Source organism: Pelodiscus sinensis, chromosome 3, assembly GCF_052426305.1.
Source record: "Pelodiscus sinensis isolate ZL-2025 chromosome 3, ASM5242630v1, whole genome shotgun sequence".
NCBI lineage: Eukaryota > Metazoa > Chordata > Testudines > Trionychidae > Pelodiscus > Pelodiscus sinensis.
The window spans coordinates 186165028-186188709 of record NC_143054.1 but is presented as its reverse complement, the minus strand read 5'-3'; the positions used below and the strand labels follow the sequence as shown (position 1 = coordinate 186188709).

The following is a 23682-nucleotide window of genomic DNA, read 5'->3' as shown; positions in this document are numbered from 1 at the left end:
CTGTTAGTCTATAAGGTGCCACAGGACTTCTCGTTGTTTATGCCGATTCAGACTAACACGGCTTCCCCTCTCATACTTGCAGATCCATGCAACTCTTTGTAGAAGTAGCAGGAAGGATGAAAGGCCTACAAGCATTGGCCCAAATAATCTCATCCTGAATAACCTCTGTATTTGGGAATGTTATAAGCAGGAAGATGTCCCATCTCTGGCTATCATAACCATTCACTCCATGGGAGTTCAAACCTCTTGAACAGCATTCCTTACACAGGTTCCAGTCCAAGACTTTTAAAGGGCAGCAACCTGGTCATCAGTGCATAACTTCTCACCCTACAAAGTCCTTGCTCCATAGGCTTGAGACGACGCCAGGTTCGGGAGAGCTGTTATGGTTCAAATGTCCATACATTCTGAGCTCATCTCCTAGTGTACTGCTTGTGAATCATCTAATGTGGAATGGACATGAGCAAGCACTCGAAGGAAAAAATGGTTACTAACCTTTCTGTAACTGTTCTTCAAGAAATAGTGTTCATGTCCATTCCACAATCCATCCTCCTGCTCCTCTGTTAGAGTTAATTGGCAAGAAAGAAGTGAGAAGGTGTGAGACTAGCATCCCCGTTATGCTAGCACATAAGCGCCTAACACCAGGTGGCACTAGAGCTGGATCGAAGGATACCACTAGGGGGCGGGAGGAAATCTCTGGCAACAGTGCACGTGGCCATTTATTGGGGAATGGACGTGAGCAACACATCTCAAACATCTGTCACAGAAAGATTAGTAACCGTTTTTTCGAGATCTGTGGGCTCTACACATGACTGTCACTACATGCGATACACTTCATCCAGTGCGCCGGATGCCACAATAGCAATTATGTGGATGAAACCAGACAGGAAAATGATAAAACACAAAAACACTCTGTTACTTGTGAGTGAAATACTTTTCACAAAGTGATCGCTCTGTCTGACTTACCAGTCCTCATCCTCAAAGGAAATCTGTACAAGACTTTCCAAAGATGAGCCTGGGAGCTTAAATTCACAACTTTGCTAGACACTAAAAATCATCAACTGACTAGACACACCGATTTCTGGCTTATTACAACAATCTGTAACTTTATGTTGTCACCAGCAGAACTTGGTCTAATATTCTATCACCCACCTTTTCTCTCTCATGTCCTTAGACTGACACACCCACAACTGATAGTTCCTCTCATTTGCATGTATGAGCAACTGTTTAGGTGTTGCTTGTTGGAGGGAAATAAATTTTTCTGCAGTTTATAAAAAAGAACCTGAATAGTTGTGTAAAATCCAATTATTATAGGAAGCTACTGATGGGTACAAAGAATCAAAGCATGTATTTGTTGCCACAGCTTGCAACAACATAATGCTACAAAATATTTGTCCAATAACGGTAGCAAAATAATACCCCATTATATCGATCGCCTAATAATCACAGTAAATGTAAACTTTTCTTTTAAGCTGCTATAAAACTTTAAAGAATCTTCTTATTTGGACACTAAGTTTTGTTGTTGGATTTTGTTTATTTTTCAGGTAATGTTTGAGACATACCAGTTTTCTGGGGTATATGTCGCCATTCAGGCTGTTCTTACTTTATATGCGCAAGGTAGGTAAAGATTACAACTTAGCACCTTTAATATCTATATGCATTACTTTGTTGAAGTCTTAACATGGCATTAATAGTGCTACCGATTTAACTGCAGTTAACTCATGTAATTAACTCAAAAATTGACTGCCCTAGGTATTAATAAAGAAAAGATCTTGGTTCCAATCCGTCACTAATATAAGTGAGCCTGGCTGACTAGATTTTCATGAAGAGTTTGTTTGACCGGCATCAACATGAGTAGCACTTCTCATGATTCCTCCTTTCCCTATAAAAATACCACACTGGAATCTTGTTTGTAAATGCAAAGTCCTAGTAATATATAACTAACTGACCTTGTATCTCAGATTTTTAAAGTGTCATTTTCAGAAAGCCTTTAGCATGTTTTCAAGAAAATGTGTCAGCAACCAGTCCTTTAAATTTGACTTGATTTTTATGGAAGCAAAATTAAATTGCTTTAAGTTGATGCGTAAAAGTTGTGACGCCATTAAGATGATATTGCTTTTTTTATTTTATTTTTCCTGGGAAAAGAGAAGAAAGTAGATTTCCTTTCTACTTATAATACAAACTTAGAAGTTAGAATACATCACTATTTGAGTTTGAGAATTGAGATACTGGAGATGAAATCCTGGTCCCATTGAAACTAATGGGTTTTTGCCATTCACAGTGTGAGGCTTGGATTTCACCCTAAGCCTTGGAAGATACTTAATTTCAAGCATACGTGTATGATAATATGGCTCCTTACACCTTTTATTAGTAGCCTACTGAATTCACCTTTAAATTGTAGGATGTGCACAGCCTTTTTGCAATAACATCTGTTATAAAAGCTGTGATATCAAGAATGGTATAAATTTGCTCTGCCACACCACATGTTGAGAGCAAGATATTGACAACTGAACATGGTTATATTTACAGATTTAAGTGCTAGCAGGAAAACCGTTGAACAATTCCGTTCAATACCAACTATGATTTTTTTCCCTTAAAGGGGGAAAAAACTTTTGTGCAACAGTTCAGAACTTCTAGAAGGACTGTAAAAGATGACCCCAAAATTCAGCTGATGTGTTTATGATACTTGAGTTAAACTAATCCCCAAACTTCTCTTAAATCGAATTTGATTGGGTTCATAACTGAACAATAAAAATTCTTTCCAGGCTGGAATTGGCGCACATAGTCTCACTGGGAAGGATTTTTCTTTTGGTATTTTATATTCTTTATAGTACAAGGGAAGTACCATTATTCCCACAGTGGCATAGGTGATAAACCTCTCTATTCCCAATCAAGGACCTGTGTATCCTTAACCTCAGGCTCTGAGACAGGTCTCCAAAGGACAGGATGGACTGCAGACTTCCTGCCCACTCTAAACTTCAGGGGCTGCCTGAGAGTCTCTGTTGACAGTGCCTAAAGTCATTGGCGGATTTCTTTCTCGGTAGTGCTGAACAACTCCAGTGCTCACTCATGTCAGAGGTTTTGGAAATTTAGCCTATAATTCTGCATGTGCCTGCATTTTGGGGTATATGAGTCTTGAGACAATCCCTATGTAAATAGTAAACTACAAAACAATTCTAACTTTTAGAACACTTTGATGTTTATACTATCAACCAAATGAATGTGTGGTGCATGATGTATGAGACTGCTATGTATTTAATTATCTAGTTTCCTAAGGGTTAACTGTAGTTGAAATATACCCATGAACACTACTAGCACTCTTAATATATATGCAGTTTCTCACACACACATTGGGGTGGGGGGTAGGAGGAAGAGATAGCTCAGTGGTTTGAGCATTGACCTGCTAAACTCAGGGTTGTGAGCTCAGTCCTTGAGGGGAGCCATTTAGGGATCTGGGGCAAATCTGTCAGGGATAGTACTTGGTCCTGCTGTGAGGGCAGGGAACTGGACTCAATGACCTCTCAAGGTCCCTTCCAGCACTATGAGATAGGTATATCTCCATTTTAAAATGGGAAATGACTGCATAGAAAGGAGCACTGCAGAAAGGGATCTAGAGATTTTGCAAGCTAAATATGAGTCAGTAGTGTAACACTGTGGCAAAAAAAGCAAACGTGATTCCAGGATGCATAATAGGAGTGTTGCAAGCAAGATACGAGAAGTAATTTTTATACTCTACTTAGGGGTGTTCAATTTAGATTGATTAACTAATCAACTAGTCATTGGTATTTTCATCGACTGTTCAATTAGTCAATAAGGGCACCTCTGTCATTAAACTGTAGCAAGAGTTCTGCTGGGCTCTCGCTACAGTTGAAAAGCAGAAACTCAGCAGGGAGTGCAGGGCTAGTGGGGGACTGGCCCTTTGCTCCCTGTGGCAACCTGAGCCTTTGAAATGTACAAGAGCCCCAGTGGTTCAAAAGCAGATTCCCCGCCGGGAGTGGGGAACTCCTACTGGCTTAGTGCTCCCTGCAGCCTTTGAAATCTTCAAGAGCCCTTGGACATTTCAAAAGCAAAATCACGGCAGAAGCAGAGTGAGTGGAGACTGCTTCAGTCCCCACTTGCGCTGTTTCCTGCTTTACCTCTACCTCCTCTGCCCCCCGCAGAGACAGTGCGGGGGGGACTGGCGTTTAAGCCAGCTCCACCAAGCTCCCGCTCCCCCTCCTTGCTGTGCCTCTCTGATAGAGGCAGCAAGAGGGGAGAAGCAACTAATCACATCACTAGTTAACTATCGGATAAGCTTATACTTATCGGATAGTCAACTAGTCAACCAGTCGCTTACATCCCTAACTGTACTCTGTGCTGATTAGGCATCAACTAGTATTTTGTCCAATTCTGGGTGCCACATTTCAATAAAGATGTGGATGAATTGGAGAAGATCCAGAGAAGAGCAACAAAAAAAGTTTAAAGGTCTAGAAAATATGGCCTATGAGGAAAGACTGGAAGAATTGGGTTTGTTTAGTGTGGAAGAGAAGATGGAGAGGGCACATGATCACAGCATTCAAATGTCCAAAAGACTGTTAAAAGGAGGAGGGAGAAGAATGATTGTCCTTAAATTCTGATAGGACAAGAAGCAATGAGCTTAAATTGCAGCAACGGAGGTTTAGGTTCAACGTTGGGAAAAACCACCCTGATAGTTAGGAATAAAGCATTGGAATAAATACCCTAGGGAGGTTGTGGAATCTCCATTACTAGAGATTTTTAAGAGCAGGTAAGACAAATACCTGTCAGGGATGGTCTGTGGTGCTTAGTCCTGCCATGAGTGTAGGGGACTGGACCTGATGACCTCTCAAGGTTCCTTTCAGTTCTATGTTTCTATAATATGGGAAGGAGTAGGGATGTAATAGGATAGTTGATTAACTGATAAACCAGTAAGCAAAAGCTTATATGTTAATGCTATAGACTACACGCATTTCACCCCCCACCAGTACATTTTTTTAGTAGGCTGGCCACCAGCCCAGCTCTGTCCTGGCTTGCGCCAGGTCCAGGACCTACCTCCGCTACAGGTCTGCATTTAAAGTGTATTAGGAGCCAGGCCGGCAGGCAGCCTGGCTCAGTTCCAGCTTGCTCTGGATCCACTCCCGAGGAGTCCCCTGCCACTCTGCACTGCTGCGTCACTATCAGAGGCAATAACCCAGGGTTGCAGGCAGCTAGTCCCTGAGGGGAGCGGGGTTTTAAACTGACTCTCCTAGCAGACCAGCTCCTACGTGGCACTCCGCGCTGCTGCCTCTGATAGAGATGCAGCAGCGCGGGTTGACGGGGGGCTCCTCAGGAGTGGGGCCAGAGTGCACTGGCTGCCATCCCCATCCCCGGGGACTATAGAATAGTCAACTAACCAATAAGAATTCATGAGATTAATCAACTATTCATTTAACCAATATTTAACATCTAGGAATGAGTTTATGCCCCAACAAGTTTAGATATTCTCCATTTAACTGGACCATGATTTATTGGGGTGTCAGGACATGAGAGAAAATTCCATATGATGGGGCTGCAGTCCTGTAAGAAAGGTTCGTAGCTTTTTTAAAAGATTGGGGTGGAGGAGTTGGTCTCTGTTCATACAGACTTTTCCAAGTAAAGCTCAAAACAAATAGTTGAAATGAAGTAGAACACTTAATTGTAGTACAATATTGTATTTTAAAATGGGATCACACTTCCCTTGCAAGGGGAAAGGTTTCTCATCATCAGGACAATATGTTGGCCATCTGGTTTGTCCAGATGAGAACCCCAATGTAGTGTAATATTCTCCATATTACAATTCTTACTTAGGCTTATTGACTGGTGTTGTTGTGGACTCTGGAGATGGTGTCACTCATATTTGCCCAGTCTATGAAGGTTTCTCCCTTCCTCATCTTACAAGACGACTAGACATTGCTGGGAGGGATATTACCAGATACCTCATTAAGGTAAGCTGAAAAAGAATTCCTGGATCTTCAGTCTCTATCCTTAGAGATATTTGCTATGTGGCCACAATCCAAGAAAAAATCAGTTGAACCTATAAAGTGGAATGCTTGCTAGCAGTGGAGAAATCTGTCCTCTTTCCTCTCAGTTGGTGGTGGGAATGTGTTTGTATGCTTCCCTCAAGATGCCTAAAGTAGGGCCTATATGTGGCATGGAAATTATGGGGGATTTATCCCTTACTGTAGACTGGTGCTTCAGAATCAATTTTTAAAAATACATTTCTAGTTCTCCTGGGTTGCAAGAAGACTCTCTAACTACAAATAATGTATGTCAGTGAACAGATGGTACTAGTCTCTCCAAACGGCCTAAAGAGCTCTGTGGTGTGTGAACTGGCCCATTCATGTAAGTGCTATGAGAACCTGTGGAACCTAAGATGTAATATGTAAATTGTCTGTTTCACTGCTCATTATTTAGGCTGAAACTTTTAGCTGAAGTGGTTATTCCACAATTGCAAATTGCCTCCCATATTCCCAAAGCCCCACCCTTTCTCCAGCCACCAGCTTCCCCCTAAATAAGAGTTCCTGTGAATATCTGGTGTATATTAAAAATGGCAGTTATGAGGCTGAGTTGAATTTAATATCAAAACACACCACCAGGGCTACTGTACCTGGACATAAACATTTGCATTTCATTTGCTGTCTCCCCTTTTTAAATTTAAATTCAGCTGCTTGCAGAATCCAGGGACTTTCTTTCCCTTTAAAACCCAGGATTTTTGTGCTGCAGAATGCCTAGAGCCTGGTCCCATAGTGCTCTGGAAAGAGTGAATGGAGGAGCCTCATCAATTTTGACATCTTGAATTCTTAGGTCTTGCTTTGCAGTGTGAACAGTGGGTGGTGCTGCTTGTCCTCTGGCATTGGTCAGAGAAGGATCAATCAGAAACCAAAGATTTGGAGGACCTCCTTCAGACAAAGCCCTCCTGTCACTGAAATCGTTTCCAAAATGGTAGACTTGAGATGTGCTGCACCAAATTCTGCCTCCTCTCTCTCTAAAATCATTCACACTAGACTGAGTTATACTCTAAGGCCAGACTCTCAAAATCGAACTCCGGAAGATTGATCGCAGCAGCATCAATCTTCCATCCACTGAAGCCTAAGAGTCAGACTGCAAAAGGGAGCTATGATTAAGTGTGATTTACATACTGCTGCACAGGACTCTTAAGTTGGTATGTAACTTACACTCCCTAATACATTATTTTTGAATTTGGTCTCCCCTAATGTGAAGGAAATCCATTTTGAGAGGCTCCCACAGTGAGTTAACATTACATAGACTGTGTACCAGAGAGGATTTCAAATATCATGTTTGGTAAAATAGTTAATCAATGTCATGACATCTTTGATCTGCATTTCTCAATCTAACCCCTTACTTTTAGTGTAGCCTAGGGATTTAGCCACTTAAATTGATGGTGACTACATTCTTTGCTTGTGAATCTTCAGAGCTTGAGTAATTTTTAAAAAAAAATTTCAAGTAAGTGGGAAAATCTTTCCCAGTATTTATATAGCAGTGAGGAATGTTTATGCATCTTCTGCAGCAAAAGTGACTCTGATCTAATCAGTAAAGTGGTCAAATTAAAATCAATTGTGTTGTTGCTAGCCTTTAAAGACCTAAAAGAAATCATCTGGATTAAGAAATCATAACACATCTCCAGATTTTGAAGTGAAATCCCAAACAAAAGAACAATTTATTAGAGCTCTTTCTGTCACATCATCCTTTGTGAAGATCATAGTGAAAACTGTAGTGTGGAATGTATCTTCTACTTTTCAGAGTTATAGTATGTTCACACCGATGGAAATACATGCAGTTTGACCCTTACCCTAACTTTTTCAAACTTGAGTCTTGTCACGTCAGTCACATTTTTCATTGAATTTGTCTTTAGAGAAGTCTGTTTCCTCTGAGAAATACAAAAGAAGAGGAGTAATCAATTAAATGTGAACTGAGTTAGTTTATTGCTAACCCAACATTCATTTCACATCAGCTGCTGTTGCTGCGAGGATATGCCTTCAACCATTCTGCTGACTTTGAAACTGTTCGTATGATCAAGGAGAAGTTATGTTATGTGGGATACAACATTGAGCAGGAGCAGAAACTAGCCTTGGAGACCACAGTGCTAGTTGAGTCCTACACGGTGAGTGTATGAGAGATACACGTTAATTTAGAAGTTTAGAACCCATATGATGAGTCTTTTCCAATATAAGTAGCAGATTCCTAGTCTTTGTAAATAACTTCAGATGAAGTTATAAAATGACTATAAGACTTGGAACTTTTTCCCAACAATACTAAACAATGTTTTTCATAATGGTTGAAACTGTAGTAAGTATGGAAAATGATTGTTTTCTTATATACTGTTTCATAATGGAAGATCCTGCTTTTTTTGGTCTACTATGTCTTAGCAGCCCAGAAATAGCAGCCTAAGCTTTAATTTGTGCTTTCTATTCTACAGCTCCCTGATGGCAGGATTATCAAAGTTGGTGGAGAGCGGTTTGAGGCACCAGAAGCTCTGTTTCAGCCTCACTTAATCAATGTAGAAGGGGTTGGTGTTGCTGAACTGCTGTTTAATACCATACAGGCAGCTGACATTGACACCAGGTAAGAACAGGACATCTAAAATGCTATGGATCTATCAGAGCACAAGTGTGGACAAGGAAAAATCAATTCATTCACAAAAATGGACCTTTCATGAGAATAGGTGAAAGATGATTTCTAAGTACAGGGTAATGGTGAGTGTGGCAAAGTGTTTTCTTGCACCATTTGTACAGGTTGAACCTCTTTAATCCAGCATTCTCTGGTCCTGCAACATCTGTAGTCCAGCATGATTTCCGTTAGTTGGATGTCCATTTATCCCGGGTGTGACCAAGTTTCCCATTATCCCATAAAGTTTGTATACAACCACCAGTCCTGGCTCTCAGTGTACTGTTATTTAGCTCTAATATACCTGTGAATGTCTTCTAAGAGCACAGTAAGCTGTGGAAGTGTTGGTAATGCTGGTAGACTATATTGACCTTCCATGGTTTGGCAAATTCTCTGATTCAGTACTGGTCAGGTCCCAAGGATGCTGGACTAGAGAGGTTCAACTTGTATTCATGATCAGAGTTAACACAATCTCTCTTTGGGACCTGCAGTGTTATTCCAAGGCATATTTCATGGAGAGTTTATATTGAGTAAGAGAATATGTAGCTACTTCAGTGTTAATTCTAAAAATGTTTGTTCAGTGACCGCTATCTATATTTCTTGGACTTTCACTTACCTGCTTACCTTTACATTGGGGTTCTTTTTTCATTGTACAAAAGAGAACTATTGTGCTAGAATTTTTTTTCTCCTATGTTAGGTCTGAATTCTATAAGCACATTGTATTGTCTGGAGGGTCCACTATGTACCCTGGGCTTCCTTCACGACTGGAACGTGAACTTAAACAGCTGTACCTGGAACGGGTTCTGAAAGGAGATGTGGAAAAACTCTCTGTAAGTACAGTTAATTAATTGCTTCATTAGTGGATAGAGCAGATATCCTGAACTACCACAAGAGGGAGCAAGATGGTCAGCAATAGGACATGAAAAGCCTATCGTTGCCAAGTATGTGAAGTATTAACATCCCATCCTAACTGGAACTTCAGTGATAGAAATGTAGCCGTTCAGTGTTTCAGAATGACTAATACAGACTTTGTATTGCCATCCTGGTGACAGGTATAAATACACTTTAAACAAGGCCACAGTGCTGTTAGTTCAGAAGGTTAAGCAGAATTTTAATGTAAATATCTGCTGTTAAACGTTGGTGAGCAGTCTTGCACTCAGATCTGACTTGATACCTTAGGAATTAACTACTATTAGCAACAAAAGTAATCGTATTTTCTAAACTGTGGCAATGTCTGCTATGTATCAGTTTTGAATATCAGCTCTTAGTTTGGATGGCTTACCTGCCCCTTTATCCTTGAATATTTTTTATTTTTAATACCACATTACACAAGTGCTCTGTGTGGATCAGTCTTTTCCTTCCCTTTAATTGATTGGTAATTGTCATGGGTAAACATATCCAGACAAGAATTGCAGAACTAAAATTGCATTATATTGCTGTCTACCTTGAAGAAGGAAGGTCTGACTTCAGTGAGGAAATGCTTTTTGGAACGAAGGGTTTTTTTGTTTTTCAATTTTGAATTGTATCCGGACTCTTTTCAAAACACCTTTTAACAAAATCTATTTTTAATAAAACATGTTCTCTTTAAATCCCTGAAGAGTACTTTATTTTAAAAAGGTTTTCTGGATCATAATTGGACTGAGCTAATTGTATAGGTAGCCAGAATACTTAAACTGTACTAATTAGTCAAGAAAACACTTCACATTCTTTTATCATTTTAAAATATTCCTAGTTTGGTAGTTTATGTATTTCATAATCACACATTTTAAAATGCAAAATAGGGCAGGCTGCTTTTATTGATTGCATTTTAGTTGATACAAGCAGAAAGTTCATATGCAGCATGCCGTCTCCTAGTATTTTATTCACTTTCTTCCCACTAAACACAATTAGAATTTCACCATTAGTTGTAGACAGGATGATTTTGTCCCAGGAATCCAAGCAACACTGTCTCCCTATTCCTATTCCTGCTTAGAAATTTAAGATCCGTATTGAAGATCCACCTCGTCGAAAGCACATGGTGTTTCTAGGTGGTGCAGTTCTAGCAGACATCATGAAAGACAAAGACAACTTCTGGATGACCCGACAAGAATACCAAGAGAAGGGAGTGCATGTGCTGGAGAAGCTTGGTGTGACCGTTCGATAAACTCCCAACCTTATTCCTATCACATGTCTAAAGCTTTTATTCCTTCATTGCCAATCTTTGAATTCGTTCAGCTACATGACATAGAAAGACCTGTCTCTGCCCTTTGATCCAGAGGTCAGGTTTTGTTCTGGCTTCTTGGGGTAGCTATTGTTAAATGTTTGTTAATATGGCTAAATTTGACCACTTCCTTGCAAACAAAACAGAGCAAGAGCAGTCTGTAGACTGCATTGTTCCTTCCCAGGAAGGCAATTCTGGTAGACTTTTTTTTCTTCTGGGTTTATTGCTGTAACGCTGCTGGCTTTTATTTCTAGCTTACTGCGGGTGGTGTACCTTTCATAAGACATAAGAAAACCTTTCAGCAGCAGCTTTTACCATCACATTATTGTGGTGTTTACCTTTGCATCCTTGGACTCTGTTTCCATTGGCCTTTTTTACCGCGGTTAGGAATTCTGATTAAAGCCATAGTTAGGAACTGGTTTAACCAGCCCAAACAGCTTTCAATGCGGTTCCAACATAGTTTGACTCCAAATGCACTGGTCACTTAGACTGCCTTCTAACACAGTTTATCTGAAACTGTCTGACGAGTTCCTAAACAAAATGACTTAATCAAGGTGGTTTTTCATGGTGTGTTTCTTCTGAAAGGCTATCAAAGCAGTTGTTTCCACAAAACTTTAAATTGTCAGAAACCTCCAATATTCTGACACATTTAAATTCTTGGCCTTACTGATTCTTAGTATTGTATAGCTTTGCTGTTAGGGGATACTGGGATTCAACTTTATTTAGAAAAATTCTTTTTATAGTTAAATGTTGGTATCAAGATATGTCCATGTAATAGAGAGCAAGAAATGTTACATTATCAATTGCATTTCATTGGGCTTGAGGCTTTAACTAAGAAATTTTAGAGAAGCTGGGACTGGAGTCTGAATCTTAATCTATTGAAAAATATTTTTTCAAAAATGCCTGTAATAATTCTAATTAGATACAATAAAATATCTCGACAAACGTGAGTTGTAAAAGCTTATTGTAAATGCTTTTGTGTACATCAGAAGCACTTCTGTTAAAATTTGCAAGTCCGTGAATCCAGTGCCAAGTAGTTATTACAAATTAATCTTTCATCTTAACTGACCGATGTTTGTTTAAATAAAGCAAGTAGATATTTATAACAACCACTGGCAGCGGGTTATGAAGAATGACCTATATTTGTTGCAGTTAAAAATAACAGACATGTGAGACTTATTTCTAGTTGGTAAATATCCACAATTCACTCTATCCAGGCTCGATTTTTGATACTGATAGGGAAGGAAGTAAAACCAGTGTTGTGAATATTGTTTCCAAAAAACACAATTAAAAACTAAGCAACACTGAAAAATAGATATTACTGGCAGTTATCACAGCTCTTTTTAGTACAGTTGCCAGTAAGATTTTCTTGTGAACAGAAAATACAGTACCATCCTTAGAATAAAATCTGCTGCCTTGCTGCAAAGTGTAGCATAAATTGCTCAAATAGGCATTTCCTTCAAACTATTCATTGTGTCACTTTGCCATTCATTGAAAATACCAATTTGTGTAATTTCTTACCTGATTTTTCTAAAAGCTTACTATTACATTTAACAACAGCAGAGCCAGAATCCATTGTGCAAGTAGGGACAGACTTTACAAGTTTGGTGTGCATGACATTGCATTCATTGGTATATATGCTAAAACCTGCCAGTTACACACATCCCTTTGAACATTGGACCGTCATAGAACATTGCAATATGTAAACCATGCTTTGATTCCAGATTTTTTTTTCATTCCTAAATTCTTGGAGACGAAGCTTCCTTTTGGCTGAAAGCATAACAATGTCTTCATTTCTTTAATTCTAAAATAGTCACCGAAGTACTGTTAATAGTGACCATTTAATTATAGGAGAGATTTTTTTGTAGCTGTGATTACCGTTAACTTGAACAATATGAATTTATAGGCATGCCGGTCATGCCTCAGTGCATGCACTTACAATGGTTACTAGATTTTGGGGGTACTCTGAATTCCTGTAGTTTTCTGTAAGTTTAATACCTGTTATGCTTTAGAAATGCTGTACAGCTGTCAACAGTAAAAGACTTGTGTTCAGAACAAATAGCAGTTTGTTCCTTCCTCACATGGTGCATGTCTCTTCATTCTCAGTGTGTCCAAAAGCCATGGAAGTAAACCAAAGAATGACATTTTTAGAATAACAATCTGCCATTTGAACATTCAAACTTAGGGACCTACCATACACAATCTTTTGCTCAAATTTATTCTCCTACTGGCCTCAGGTAGGTATGTCTGTGTTAGGGATGTTAGAAATCAGTTATTTTAATGATGTGTAACTTCTAAAATTTTTAGCTGTTATACGGTTACTCAGCGCCACCCCATCAGGGGTGGGGTGGGATCAGTAGTCAATGAGTGAGCCCCACTCCTAGGGAATCCTCTGCCACCCTGAGCTTCTGCCTCTGATACAGAGGCAGCAGTGCAGATCCGCAGCAGCCCCTGTCCGCAGGGGGCTTGAGCTCCCTGCAGACAGAGGCTGCTTTGTGGGATGCTGGAGCAGGCTCTCTCCACGGTTAGCTGGGGCTTCCCATGGACAGGGGTAGCAGGCAGGAACTGGTCCATGCAGAGAGATGGTTTTAAAAACCTGGTTCCCGCCTGCCTCCCCATGTTGCTGCCTCTGTATCAGAGGCAGCAGCGTGCCGGGGGGAAGAGTGGGGAGGGAGGAATTGTTACAGTTAACTGGGACCGTTAACTGACAAGCAGTTGCTTAGCAATTACCTAGGTAGCCGTTAACATCCTTGGTCTGTGTGAGTAAGAATAGTAAGATCTGCCCCTTAGGCCTGAATACTTCATAGTACCATGAGCAATGGATGTTCCTTAGTTTTGCAGTAACGAGTTTCTATGGAGAATCTGTATTTATATTACACTCTACCATAGCATTAAAAATTATTGCTATCCTGGGTTTGAGAGAGTGCATTTAGATGTAACCCAAATGGCACGTTTGTGTGTTGAATGGGTGCTCTTATGCTCAGAGCGGATCTTTCATGTGTGTGATCTCCCACTTCAGAACTTCAATGTTGCTGTGAAAACAACCTGATTTTAACTTTTTAAAAACCAAATACCAAGTAAAAATTTATGATTTAACTTTAATAAAAGTCTAAGCATAAATACTGCATAAATATGATGCCTCAGCAATTGTAAGAGGCCTTGTGAACAACCTTTTTTTAAACATACCTGCTTTGAAAACACAATGCATTTTAGGATGTTAATCGATGTAGCTATTTACGTGAATGGCTTTTTTTATACTTGTATGAGCAATGTTAAAACACAGTGACGTTTGAGACCATGACTGGAAATAGAAACATCCACTTAAACAAATTGACAGGTCTTTTAAGTTTAAAAAATAAATTCAGATTTTTCAAAGTAGCTCGTGTTTCCTGTGTCTCCTTTGGGTGGCCACAATTCTGTCATTTATTATATTTTCTTCTATGATCTGCTACTTTAAATTGGAAATGTTGTGAACTGTTAACTAGAGAATCTGAGACATCAACATAAACTCTGTATTGATCACTGGCACTAGCACCCCTCGCTGGATCTTAGATCAGGTACTTATGTAGAGAAGAAGCACATCAATGATACAATCTGGCTTTATCTCCACTACGTAGCTTTTAGCAACACAACTGTGTCGCTAGAAGTCAGGCAGTGTAAACTCTGCATTTTGGCACTTTTGCCAGCAAAATACTTCCACCCCTACAAGTGCAGTTCATGTTGTTGACAGAAGAGTGTTCCTACCAACAATGAGGCATTTATGCTGCCACTGGCCATGGCAAAACTTTAGCTTTTCTGTGGGTGAGGTGTGTTAGCACCTGTGAACTACAAAAGTTTTGTTGTTTAATTGGCAGTGCCAGCAAAGCCTTAATTCATGTTCAGAATTCAGGCTGGTAAGTGTTAAGATTTTCTGTGCTAGGTACTGTTACTGGGGCTCCAATCCTGTGAAGTGCTAAGAGCTCTCAACTCCCATTAACTTTAAAATACCCTGGACGGCGCCAGCCCAGGGACACGCAGCAAAGCCTTCAAAAGCAATGCTTTTATTTTGAAAAAAGTAGTATTTGGTTTTAAGTGGCAGGGTGCTAAATACTCTTCCCTGTCCGAATCAATAAAAGTGAAGAACTGTGCTAATTGGAAGGGGTAGGAATGTAGGTTTTAAAAGATGCACTTGAAACCACTTCATATAACTCAGTATTCATGTTTTTTTAGCAGTGGGCCCTGTCTACCCTACAAATTTAGATGTCTTAGTGACAGGCTAGCTTTAACCAGAGCTTGTATCCTTGCACACAAAGCTGACACTTAATAGACTATGTCAGCTAATTGTTTCACACAGGTCATCAGCATTGAGTGGCAATTATTTTACCCTATTTTGGTACATAGAATAATGCCCGATTGGCCATTCTCGCAGGGTGCTGCTCTATGTGCTGCTTCTCTGTCGTCTGCTGAGCAACTTGGGATAATTGCCCAGGTTTACCTAGGGTGAACTAAAACTCCACTGGGCCCCATGGTGGAAGAAGATATACATGATTGTGTTGTGAAAAATGCGGATGTGGACACAATTATCTTTGTAGTTGGGTCAAACAAGTATTGTGCTCTGTGCAAATGCTTGTAGCTGAGACTTTAATGGGAGAAGGAAAAAAATTCTAATGCCGCATCACCAAACCTAATGTTCTACCTCTGTTCAGTAACCATTTTCAGGGCTGCTTTGCTGTAAGGTGGCCATGTTTCTGCACGACTTTGTCTTCTGACAGTAGCGTGGTTTCCTTGTGTTTAAAGCCCTCTCCATACTGCTCTATAGTGGCAACCTCTGCCAAGCAGTTTTAACACAAGAAAGCAGGGGTGGGGAGCCTTTTTTTGGGTCAGGGGCTGCTGACCCACAGAAAAGTCAGGCAGGGGCCACATACAAGTGAGAAACAAAACACAAACCTTGGATGATGTGGCCCTCTGACTGAGAGAGGAGAACACTTCCCACATTCCCCTCGCACACCAGAGCCTAGGGGTGCCCAGGCTAGTAGATTGTGTCTGCTCTAGCCCTGCAGTAAAGTGGCAGGGGGCTGTAGCGTCAGCACAGGTTCTTCAGTGCTGGGGGAGGGGAGCCTTGAGCCTTGGGGGCTGAATTTCCCCATCCCTGTGATAAACAACCTTTTGCATTTCGATTCATGTCTTAAATGATGCCCACTTGCCTGTGTTCTGGCCCAAACCGTCTTTGATGTTAATCCAGCATTTAAAACAATGGGCACAGTAATTGTATTGTCCAAGCCCAACTAGTGGGAGTGAAACGAGTGACTAAGATTTTACACTTGCAGCATTAAAGCGCTGCCACAGCATCAGCTTATGCAACAGTGTGGTTGCAGTGCCAGTGCTGGGAGAGAGCCCTCCCAGCACGTTAGGGAGAGCACTTCCGCGAGAAGCATAGCTCCTCACACCTGGAGCCTGCATGCACTGGCAAGTTGCTGCACTCGGGGGGGTATTTTTTTACTCCCCAGAGCAAGAAAGTTTCAACACAGCCCATGTAGGCAAGCCCTGAGAACATTTTCATGGGCAGCTCACCTGGTGCTGGTATCTAGAGTGAAGTCACCCTATATTAGGGAAATTTCAGCATTATAGACCCAACGAGGCCTGAAGAAAACAGATGTGACTCCCACTTGCATTTTCCCTTGTGTGGGGAAAGTTAATCTTCTTCATCCTCAGGAGACTGCACCAGCAAAGGTGGCAGGACAAAGCTGTGATGCAAACAGTAGTATACAGGCAGTCCCCGGGTTACGTACAAGATAGGGACTGTAGGTTTGTTCTTAAGTTGAATTTGTACGTAAGTCGGAACTGGCGTCCAGATTCAGCCGCTGCTGAAACTGACCAGCGGCTGACTACAGGCGCTGCGGGGACCAACCCGGCAGCACCCCAGCTGCTCTGCCCCAGGCATCCTGATTCAGCCACTGCTGAAACTGACCAGCAGCGGCTGAATCCCGACGTCTGGGGCAGAGCAGCTGGGGTGCTGCCGGGTTGGTCCAGTAGCGCCGAGGAGTGACGCTGCGGGACCAACCAGCAGCGCCCCAGCTGCTCTACCTCAGGCATCTGCGAGAAAAGCCTGGTCTGCTGGGGGGGGGAATGGGGGGGGAGGGCGCACTGGCTGCACCCGCCCCTCCCCCCCAGCAGACCAGGGAGACGCGGGCGGCGGGACCAAGACACGCCGTGGTCCCGCCACCTGGGTCCTCCGCGGCTTTGCTCCGCGTCTCCCTGGTCTGCTGCCCCCCCCCCCCCCCAGCAGACCAGGGAGACGCGGAGCAGCTTTCCTTGCCCCGGAGGACGCGGGCGGCGGGACCGCGGTGTGTCTGGGCGGTCCCCACTGCCCGCATCCTCCGGGGCGAGAAAAGCCCCGTTCGTAAGTACGGATCCGACATAAGTCGGCTATGCATAACCCGGGGACTGCCTGTATAGTCCTACACATGACGAGTTACATTTTCCAAAAATTCCTACCAAAATACCATCCACGGGAATAACCCACCTTCCAAAGCTCTAGTAATCTCTCCCCAAAGCAGGACAGCCAAGACTAGTAATAGGCAAAAGATGCATTTTCAAAACATGTCTTGACAGTTGTAGAAATGCTCTCTGAACTTGCCTATATCTATCCTGAGCCTTTGCATAGGTTGGACAGGAAGGGAATTTTAGGGAATGAGGGAACTTTTGGCTCTTGACTTTTTCTTTCCTCCCTTCATAGAAATTAGATATTCACATGAGAAGGTGAAGCCAGAATAGGAGCTAAGCTTCCTTAGGAGGAGACAGAGCTAGGAACATTTTAATGAGGAACCTGGCCCTGACTCATCTTGCAAACCCAGATGGTGCATTTCAGCTACAAAATTAGGAAGGGAAAGGGGGCTGTGGTCTCTCTTCCAGGCTACCAGCATCCTCAAATCCAGGAATGGTTGTTGAAAACTTGGCAATTGCCTGCCTCAAGGACAGTAGAAGCGCATCTAGACTTACAAGAAGATCTTTGCTCCGGAGATCGATCTTCTAGTGTTCGATTTAGCAGGTCTAGTATAGACCCATAAACTGTGAATGCTGAGGGCAAACCCCTCTGGCATCTGGTTGTACTCCTTCTTCCTAGAGTAAGGGAAGCTGACAGAAGCATTTTGCATAGCTGGAGTTGCATACTGTAAGCTGACCTTCATGATCTAGTGTAGACCAGGCCTTGGAGACCTGGACTTAACTCTCTGGAGAGGTGGGTTCACCTCTTTTCCCCCAGTTGATTGCTGTTTGCCCTGAAGTTAGGAATTTCAGGGATCTTTCTGCACCAATTTTCTCCAATTTTAACCTGTTCAACGTAGAGAGAAACAAAACATTTTAAATCTCTTCAGGTATTTTTAAGTAGTATTTGCTGACCAAGCCAGAGCTTATAGCATTTTTGACATGTCAGGCACATGCTGACTCTCGTGGGAGGATTCCTGTCCAAATCTGCACCTTAGTTACACTTCCCTTCCCCATATCAACCCATCTCCTGCTGCCACCTTTCTTGGCCCAGTAGAAAGTTGAGGTGGGGAGGTTCTAAAGACTTGACAGGCAGGTTTGGATCACTGTTCCTCCTTTGAACATGCATCTTAAATAAATGATGTGGCAACTCAAATAAAAGCTGTTGATTTCCCCCCAGTAGGAAAGACTAGCTGTAAATGGAATGTTAGGATTTACATGGTAATATTGCTGTGACTAGAACCTCTAAAACAGTGGTTCCCAATCTTTTCAAGCATACGGATCCCTTTTCAATCTATTCACATTTCACAGATTCCCCCTGCCTTGGGGGAGGAAAAAAAAAGAAAAGGAAGGAAAAGAGAAAAAAAAAGTAAGTTGTGGGCCTGATCTTTATTTTTTAACTTTCCATGGACCCTCTGCAGTACTGTCATGGACCCCCAGGCTGGGAACCACTGTTCTAAAACATGGTCAGCAGTAGAGACAAATGGGCATATGATTATCTGATCATAATGATCCAGTTTACCTAAGAATCTATTCACTAGACCAGTTCAATTGTTAAATGAGTGAGTAGGATTTTTCCTCCCCCATTCATTTATTTTCTTCTTACAGAAGGAATTTAATTTCAAAGGGATAATTTTAGGTCTTGTTTTCCTCTGATATGACAATAAGAACGACCATACTTGATCAGACCGAAGGTTCATCTAGCCCATTAGCCTGTCTGCTGACATTGACCAATGCCATGTACCCCAGAGGGAATAAATAGAACAGGTAGTCATCAAGTGATCCCTTTCCTGCCACCCATTCCCAACCTCTGACAATGCCATCAAATATGAAAATGGTGTAAATACAGTGCCTTTCCACACCAACTTGCATTCTGTACACCATGCTGCTCTGAACGTTGTCACCTAAGTACAATCACGCAACTGGAAAAAGCAAAAGAACACCTTTGGACTTGAGTCAAGAACTTTGCAGCTCCTTCACCAGTCTCCAGCAGAAACTTTAAGAACAAAAGTTGGACTCCCCAAAGATCCTGTTACGCACTTCAGCGCAGTCTCCTGTATTGGAATGGCTGTACAACATGCAGGTAGAGATTTGCAGCAAATTTAGCTTTCTTTGGTGAGGCAGCTACTCATCTATAGAACAGAATTTGTTCTATTCTTGGACGTTTTGTTAGGTGGAGAAGGTCAGAAGGGAGTGACTACCCCCTCCCCTTTCAATTTTAGTACAGTTGTTGCTTGACAAGAATATGCATGGTCTGTTTTTTTCAGCCTCTTGGCTTGTCTGATAAAATGATTAGCTGTTAGACAGGCAGAGGGAAGGGATCACATCTGCATCAGACAGGAAGACTGGGACAGTAGGAGGGGGGAAAAGTCCCTACTTGGATCACAGCTGTCCCCCCACCCATGCATAGAAATAGAGCTTGCCAAGAATATTCACATTGATTTAGGGAGAAAAGCTGGGGAAACCATTTAAACCCCTGCTAGTTTGGACCTGTGACAAATGTTCGCAGAGACTATTCCCACTTAGGCCTAAAGAAAGTTTTCAAGCCATGTTCCTTCCTCCTCTCCCCCGCCTCCCCCCCCCCCCCACCCTTGGAGCAGCCACACAAACTATGGACATTTACACAGCAGGTTTAAGAACTAGACAATCGCTGAAGGTAGAAACACTTATTCTACCTTGATGACATTACCATTGTTATTTGATCTTGTGATTAAAAGCGAGCTGGGCAAATAATTCTTGACTAATTTAAGGCAATGGAAGACTTGGCACGCACTTTGGATCACGTCATTACACTGATCTGTCTGGTTATGCATTGTCTGCAATCAGATCAGAGGTTTTTTTCCCAAATGTGTGAATCCAAAACTATTTGCTAAATAATTACTGAGAATTATCGCTGACCCATCGATTGTTCATGGGCGGATCCTGGTGAGAAGGCTTCCTCACAGGGCACTGAGTATTTTCAGGAGCTTGATTTGCCTTCTCTATCCTAGTACACCCCGTACCTTCCACCACCACTCAAAGTGGGAAGGGAACAGGGCTTAGACCATGGCATTGGTTACTTTCATAGTATGCACCTAAAACTGCGAGGGTGGGAGTACAAAAAGGCAGTGTTCTCTGTAACCTGTGCACTTGGGTGGTCACCCAGGAAAGAGTCAAGTGCCACAGGAATAGCAGGCAACATGTGTTTCTACTGGTGGTGCACATCCCTCGGTGCATGTAACAACATTTATTCTGCATGCAGATGGAAAAAAATTAGAGGGCACATTGGTAGGGAGAATCCTATCCGCATTTATACATGCGAGAAAAGTTACTCTTGTGAGGAGTCCCACCAAAGAGAATGGAGATGCTCTTACAAATGAACTGTTTGTAGGATCAGGCCCTAAAGCAGCTCCCCCTTCCAATTGTAAGTGGCTAGAAGTGCTATTTTAATCTAAAAAGGGTCAGTGCTTGCTGGAGGCTGCTTTCTGGAGCACCTTTGCTCCCTCTGAGTCACTGAAAATCCCTGTCTTCTAATGTTTCCTCCAGAGTTGTTGGGTTATTTATTTGAGGGAGAGAAGTGGCACATGAAATACAAAGGAAAATGTTTCTGTGTATGCATTCATGGCAACAGAGCCACACAAAGACACAACCTAATGGAAGGCCCATATGTTGAAAAAATATTGTATGTAATGAGAATTGCTGCATTTTTTCTAAAACGTAATGGGACAGATAGGCAGCAGCTGTGGGTCACTCGAGGAACAGCTAATTCAGCAAGCTGAAGTTAAAGATATTCCCCAGATCTCCAAAACAATGAATAGCAGTGTTGTTTAAGACTTGCATTACGGCTTACATCCTCCCTGGGCTGGAAGCTGCGGGAGGAAGCCTTTATCTATGCTTCTGGGGCAGAAGTACATGATTAGTGGCTAGTCTATCATACAAAGCCCCAGGGGAGCAAAAAGGACTGGATGTGAAGGAAGGAAGGAAATTGTGTAGGATAAACAAAAAAGAGCCCCAGGAAAGCATTTCAGATGGGCAAGACTTGGTAAAAAGTCAAATACTCCTGGGACCTATTTGAGTCCTTGCTAATATTTCAACCTTTTAAAAAAGGAATAAAAGGCTTAAGCAGATGAGGCTTGAGCTAAAACTGAATGAACAACATAGCAGGTTCAAGTTTCTGTATATTTAGTTACGTCCTAAGCCAATGTATTAATAGTTTTAAAATATAAATAGCAAGTTTGAGAGCATGTGTGCCCATTTGAATTTAATTTCACAGGGCTAAATGAGAATTTTTTTAAAAGTGTCAATACGCACCGCTTGCAATTTGAGTTGAATGATGAATATTAATTATTTGGTTGGGGGGTAGCACTGAGAGGCCCCTGCTGACCTCAGGACCTGTCTGTGGTAGGTGCTGTGCAGAGACATAGGGAGACATCCTGTCTTCTGAAAGGAACCTCCACACTTCAGGTTGGAGGTGTAAATTTCAGCCCAAGGAGACCTGGCTGGGCTCGCTCACATCGAGCCAGTGTCTCCACAAAAGTGTGAGGGGCTAGCTGTCCCAAGTACACGCCCATCAACAACCCAAGGATGTACTCAACTGCTCTCACTGCTCTTATTTGTAGTGTGTTCGCTCCATAGGACCTGGTGCTGTTCTGTCTCCTTGAGCTGGAATTTACAGCGCCACTGTAGACATACCCACAGTCTACACCAGGTTACTCAACATGTGGCCTGCAGCCTGTTTGTTTGTGGCTCACGGTGTGGTTTGGGTTTACACGGGGCTCAACACGCAGCCGGGAGCCAAACCAAAAAGGTAGTCAATATAATGGTCTTCTGTTGATATGTGTTTTAGTAGTTAAATTCCTGGGCTGTCATTGCTCATTAAAAGTGCTGTCTTGTGGGTGGAAATCAGGTAAATGTTGCATTTTATTAAAATCAGCAGAACTTAAATGGGGCCTGTGTATTGTGTAGTCTTGTCTTACTCTTTCATGCCTGTCAGTGTGAAGAACTCATTTGCATATATTTGCATATTCAGTTGCACGTATGTGCAACCACACTTAAGTTGTTGCCCTTGTGCAGTATCATTGTGGCCCCCCGGGGCTTCCAAAGTTGAGTAGCTCTGGTCTACACGGATAAGAGAGGCAAAGGACAGAAGGGAAATAGAGGTGACATGACTCACCAAGGTGACACAGTGGCAGATCCAAAAATATAACTAAGGTCTACTGACTGTCAGTGCAGTGCCCTACCCACTACACCACACTGTCTCTGACTACAATTCTGATTGGATTAAAGAACCTACTAATGGAAAGGAGGGTATGGAAATCAGATGGATTCATGCTATACCTATTTCTCTGCTTGTGTTTTACAAGGGGACACAAATCCAGAATGATTCATGCAAGTACCGGTACTGAAACAATTCAGCCTATGCTCCCTTCATCACCATGACAAAGGTGCTAATTCAAATGCAAACTCGCCCTCCAAAAACCCCAACCTGCAATTTTCAGTGGACAAGGCTTTTGCAGGACAAAATATGACAACATTATCAAATTATCCCACCGTCTAGTTTGCCAAGAGCTAATAAGCAAAATGGCATGTTGCAGTTTTAAGTCAGCTCTATGCAGCTGTTCCTGTCAGGGGACTGGGGGACTGGCTAGTGTTGTGTCCAAATTTGTTGCAGGTTTCATACATGTAAACAAAGGAGGTGGGGCAGACAATCTGGGGCCTTGTTAAATTAGCTCCATAGAGATCTGTCACGTGTAACGCAATGTTTAAAAGAAAAAGGCTTTCCAAGCGCACCGTGTGTTCAATGATATTCTGTGATTGGTAATTAAGCACACAATTTGAAAGCCACATTATTGCACAGTCATGAGTGATGATTGTAAAGATGGAGCACATTTATTTTATTGTGTTTGATTCCCAGGCCAGAGTGATACTAGGTTTCTATGACTGTGCCATTCAGAAAACTGAAAGCGCTAATTGCTCGTAAAAAACACTTGAGTGCCACACAGACAGGAGAGTGTACATAAAACTAAATGAATAACTAAGGGAAATCCCTCTTCGGGGACAAATTGTGTTTTCAGACTAAAGTACCAGAGTAAAGCAAGAATAAGTGCTCTGAAGTCAACCAAATGACACAGTTAGGCCAGATGACAATTTGGTCCTTTTGCAAACTTGAGCACTGTGTTACAAACCTGGCTTTAGGAAGAACCGGCACCTGCAGCAGTGTTCAATGGGATCAGAGAGTGGTTGTCCAGCCACATCTTACTTGCAAATTGGCATATACTATACGACCATACACAGAGAGGAAGTGGTCATGCTCCCACTCAAATCAGTATTAAAACATCCAGACTACGTCTAGACTGGCATGATTTTCCGGAAATGCTTTTAACGGAAAAGTTTTCTGTTAAAAG

The 23682-nt window shown here is 42.0% G+C and overlaps 1 protein-coding gene across 1 annotated transcript in view; it reads left to right on the top strand.

Moving 5' to 3' along the window:
• ACTR2 (actin related protein 2) overlaps positions 1 to 14215 on the top strand; it is a 39583-nt gene extending 25368 nt beyond the window's left edge. Inside the window, exons 4-9 of the mRNA XM_075925573.2 lie at positions 1542 to 1614; positions 5821 to 5957; positions 7985 to 8134; positions 8450 to 8595; positions 9335 to 9467; positions 10610 to 14215. Coding sequence (XP_075781688.1) covers positions 1542 to 1614; positions 5821 to 5957; positions 7985 to 8134; positions 8450 to 8595; positions 9335 to 9467; positions 10610 to 10780 — 810 coding nt within the window. The 3' untranslated portion in view covers positions 10781 to 14215. The remainder of the gene's footprint in view (positions 1 to 1541; positions 1615 to 5820; positions 5958 to 7984; positions 8135 to 8449; positions 8596 to 9334; positions 9468 to 10609) is intronic.
• The last annotated feature ends 9467 nt before the right edge of the window (positions 14216 to 23682 follow it).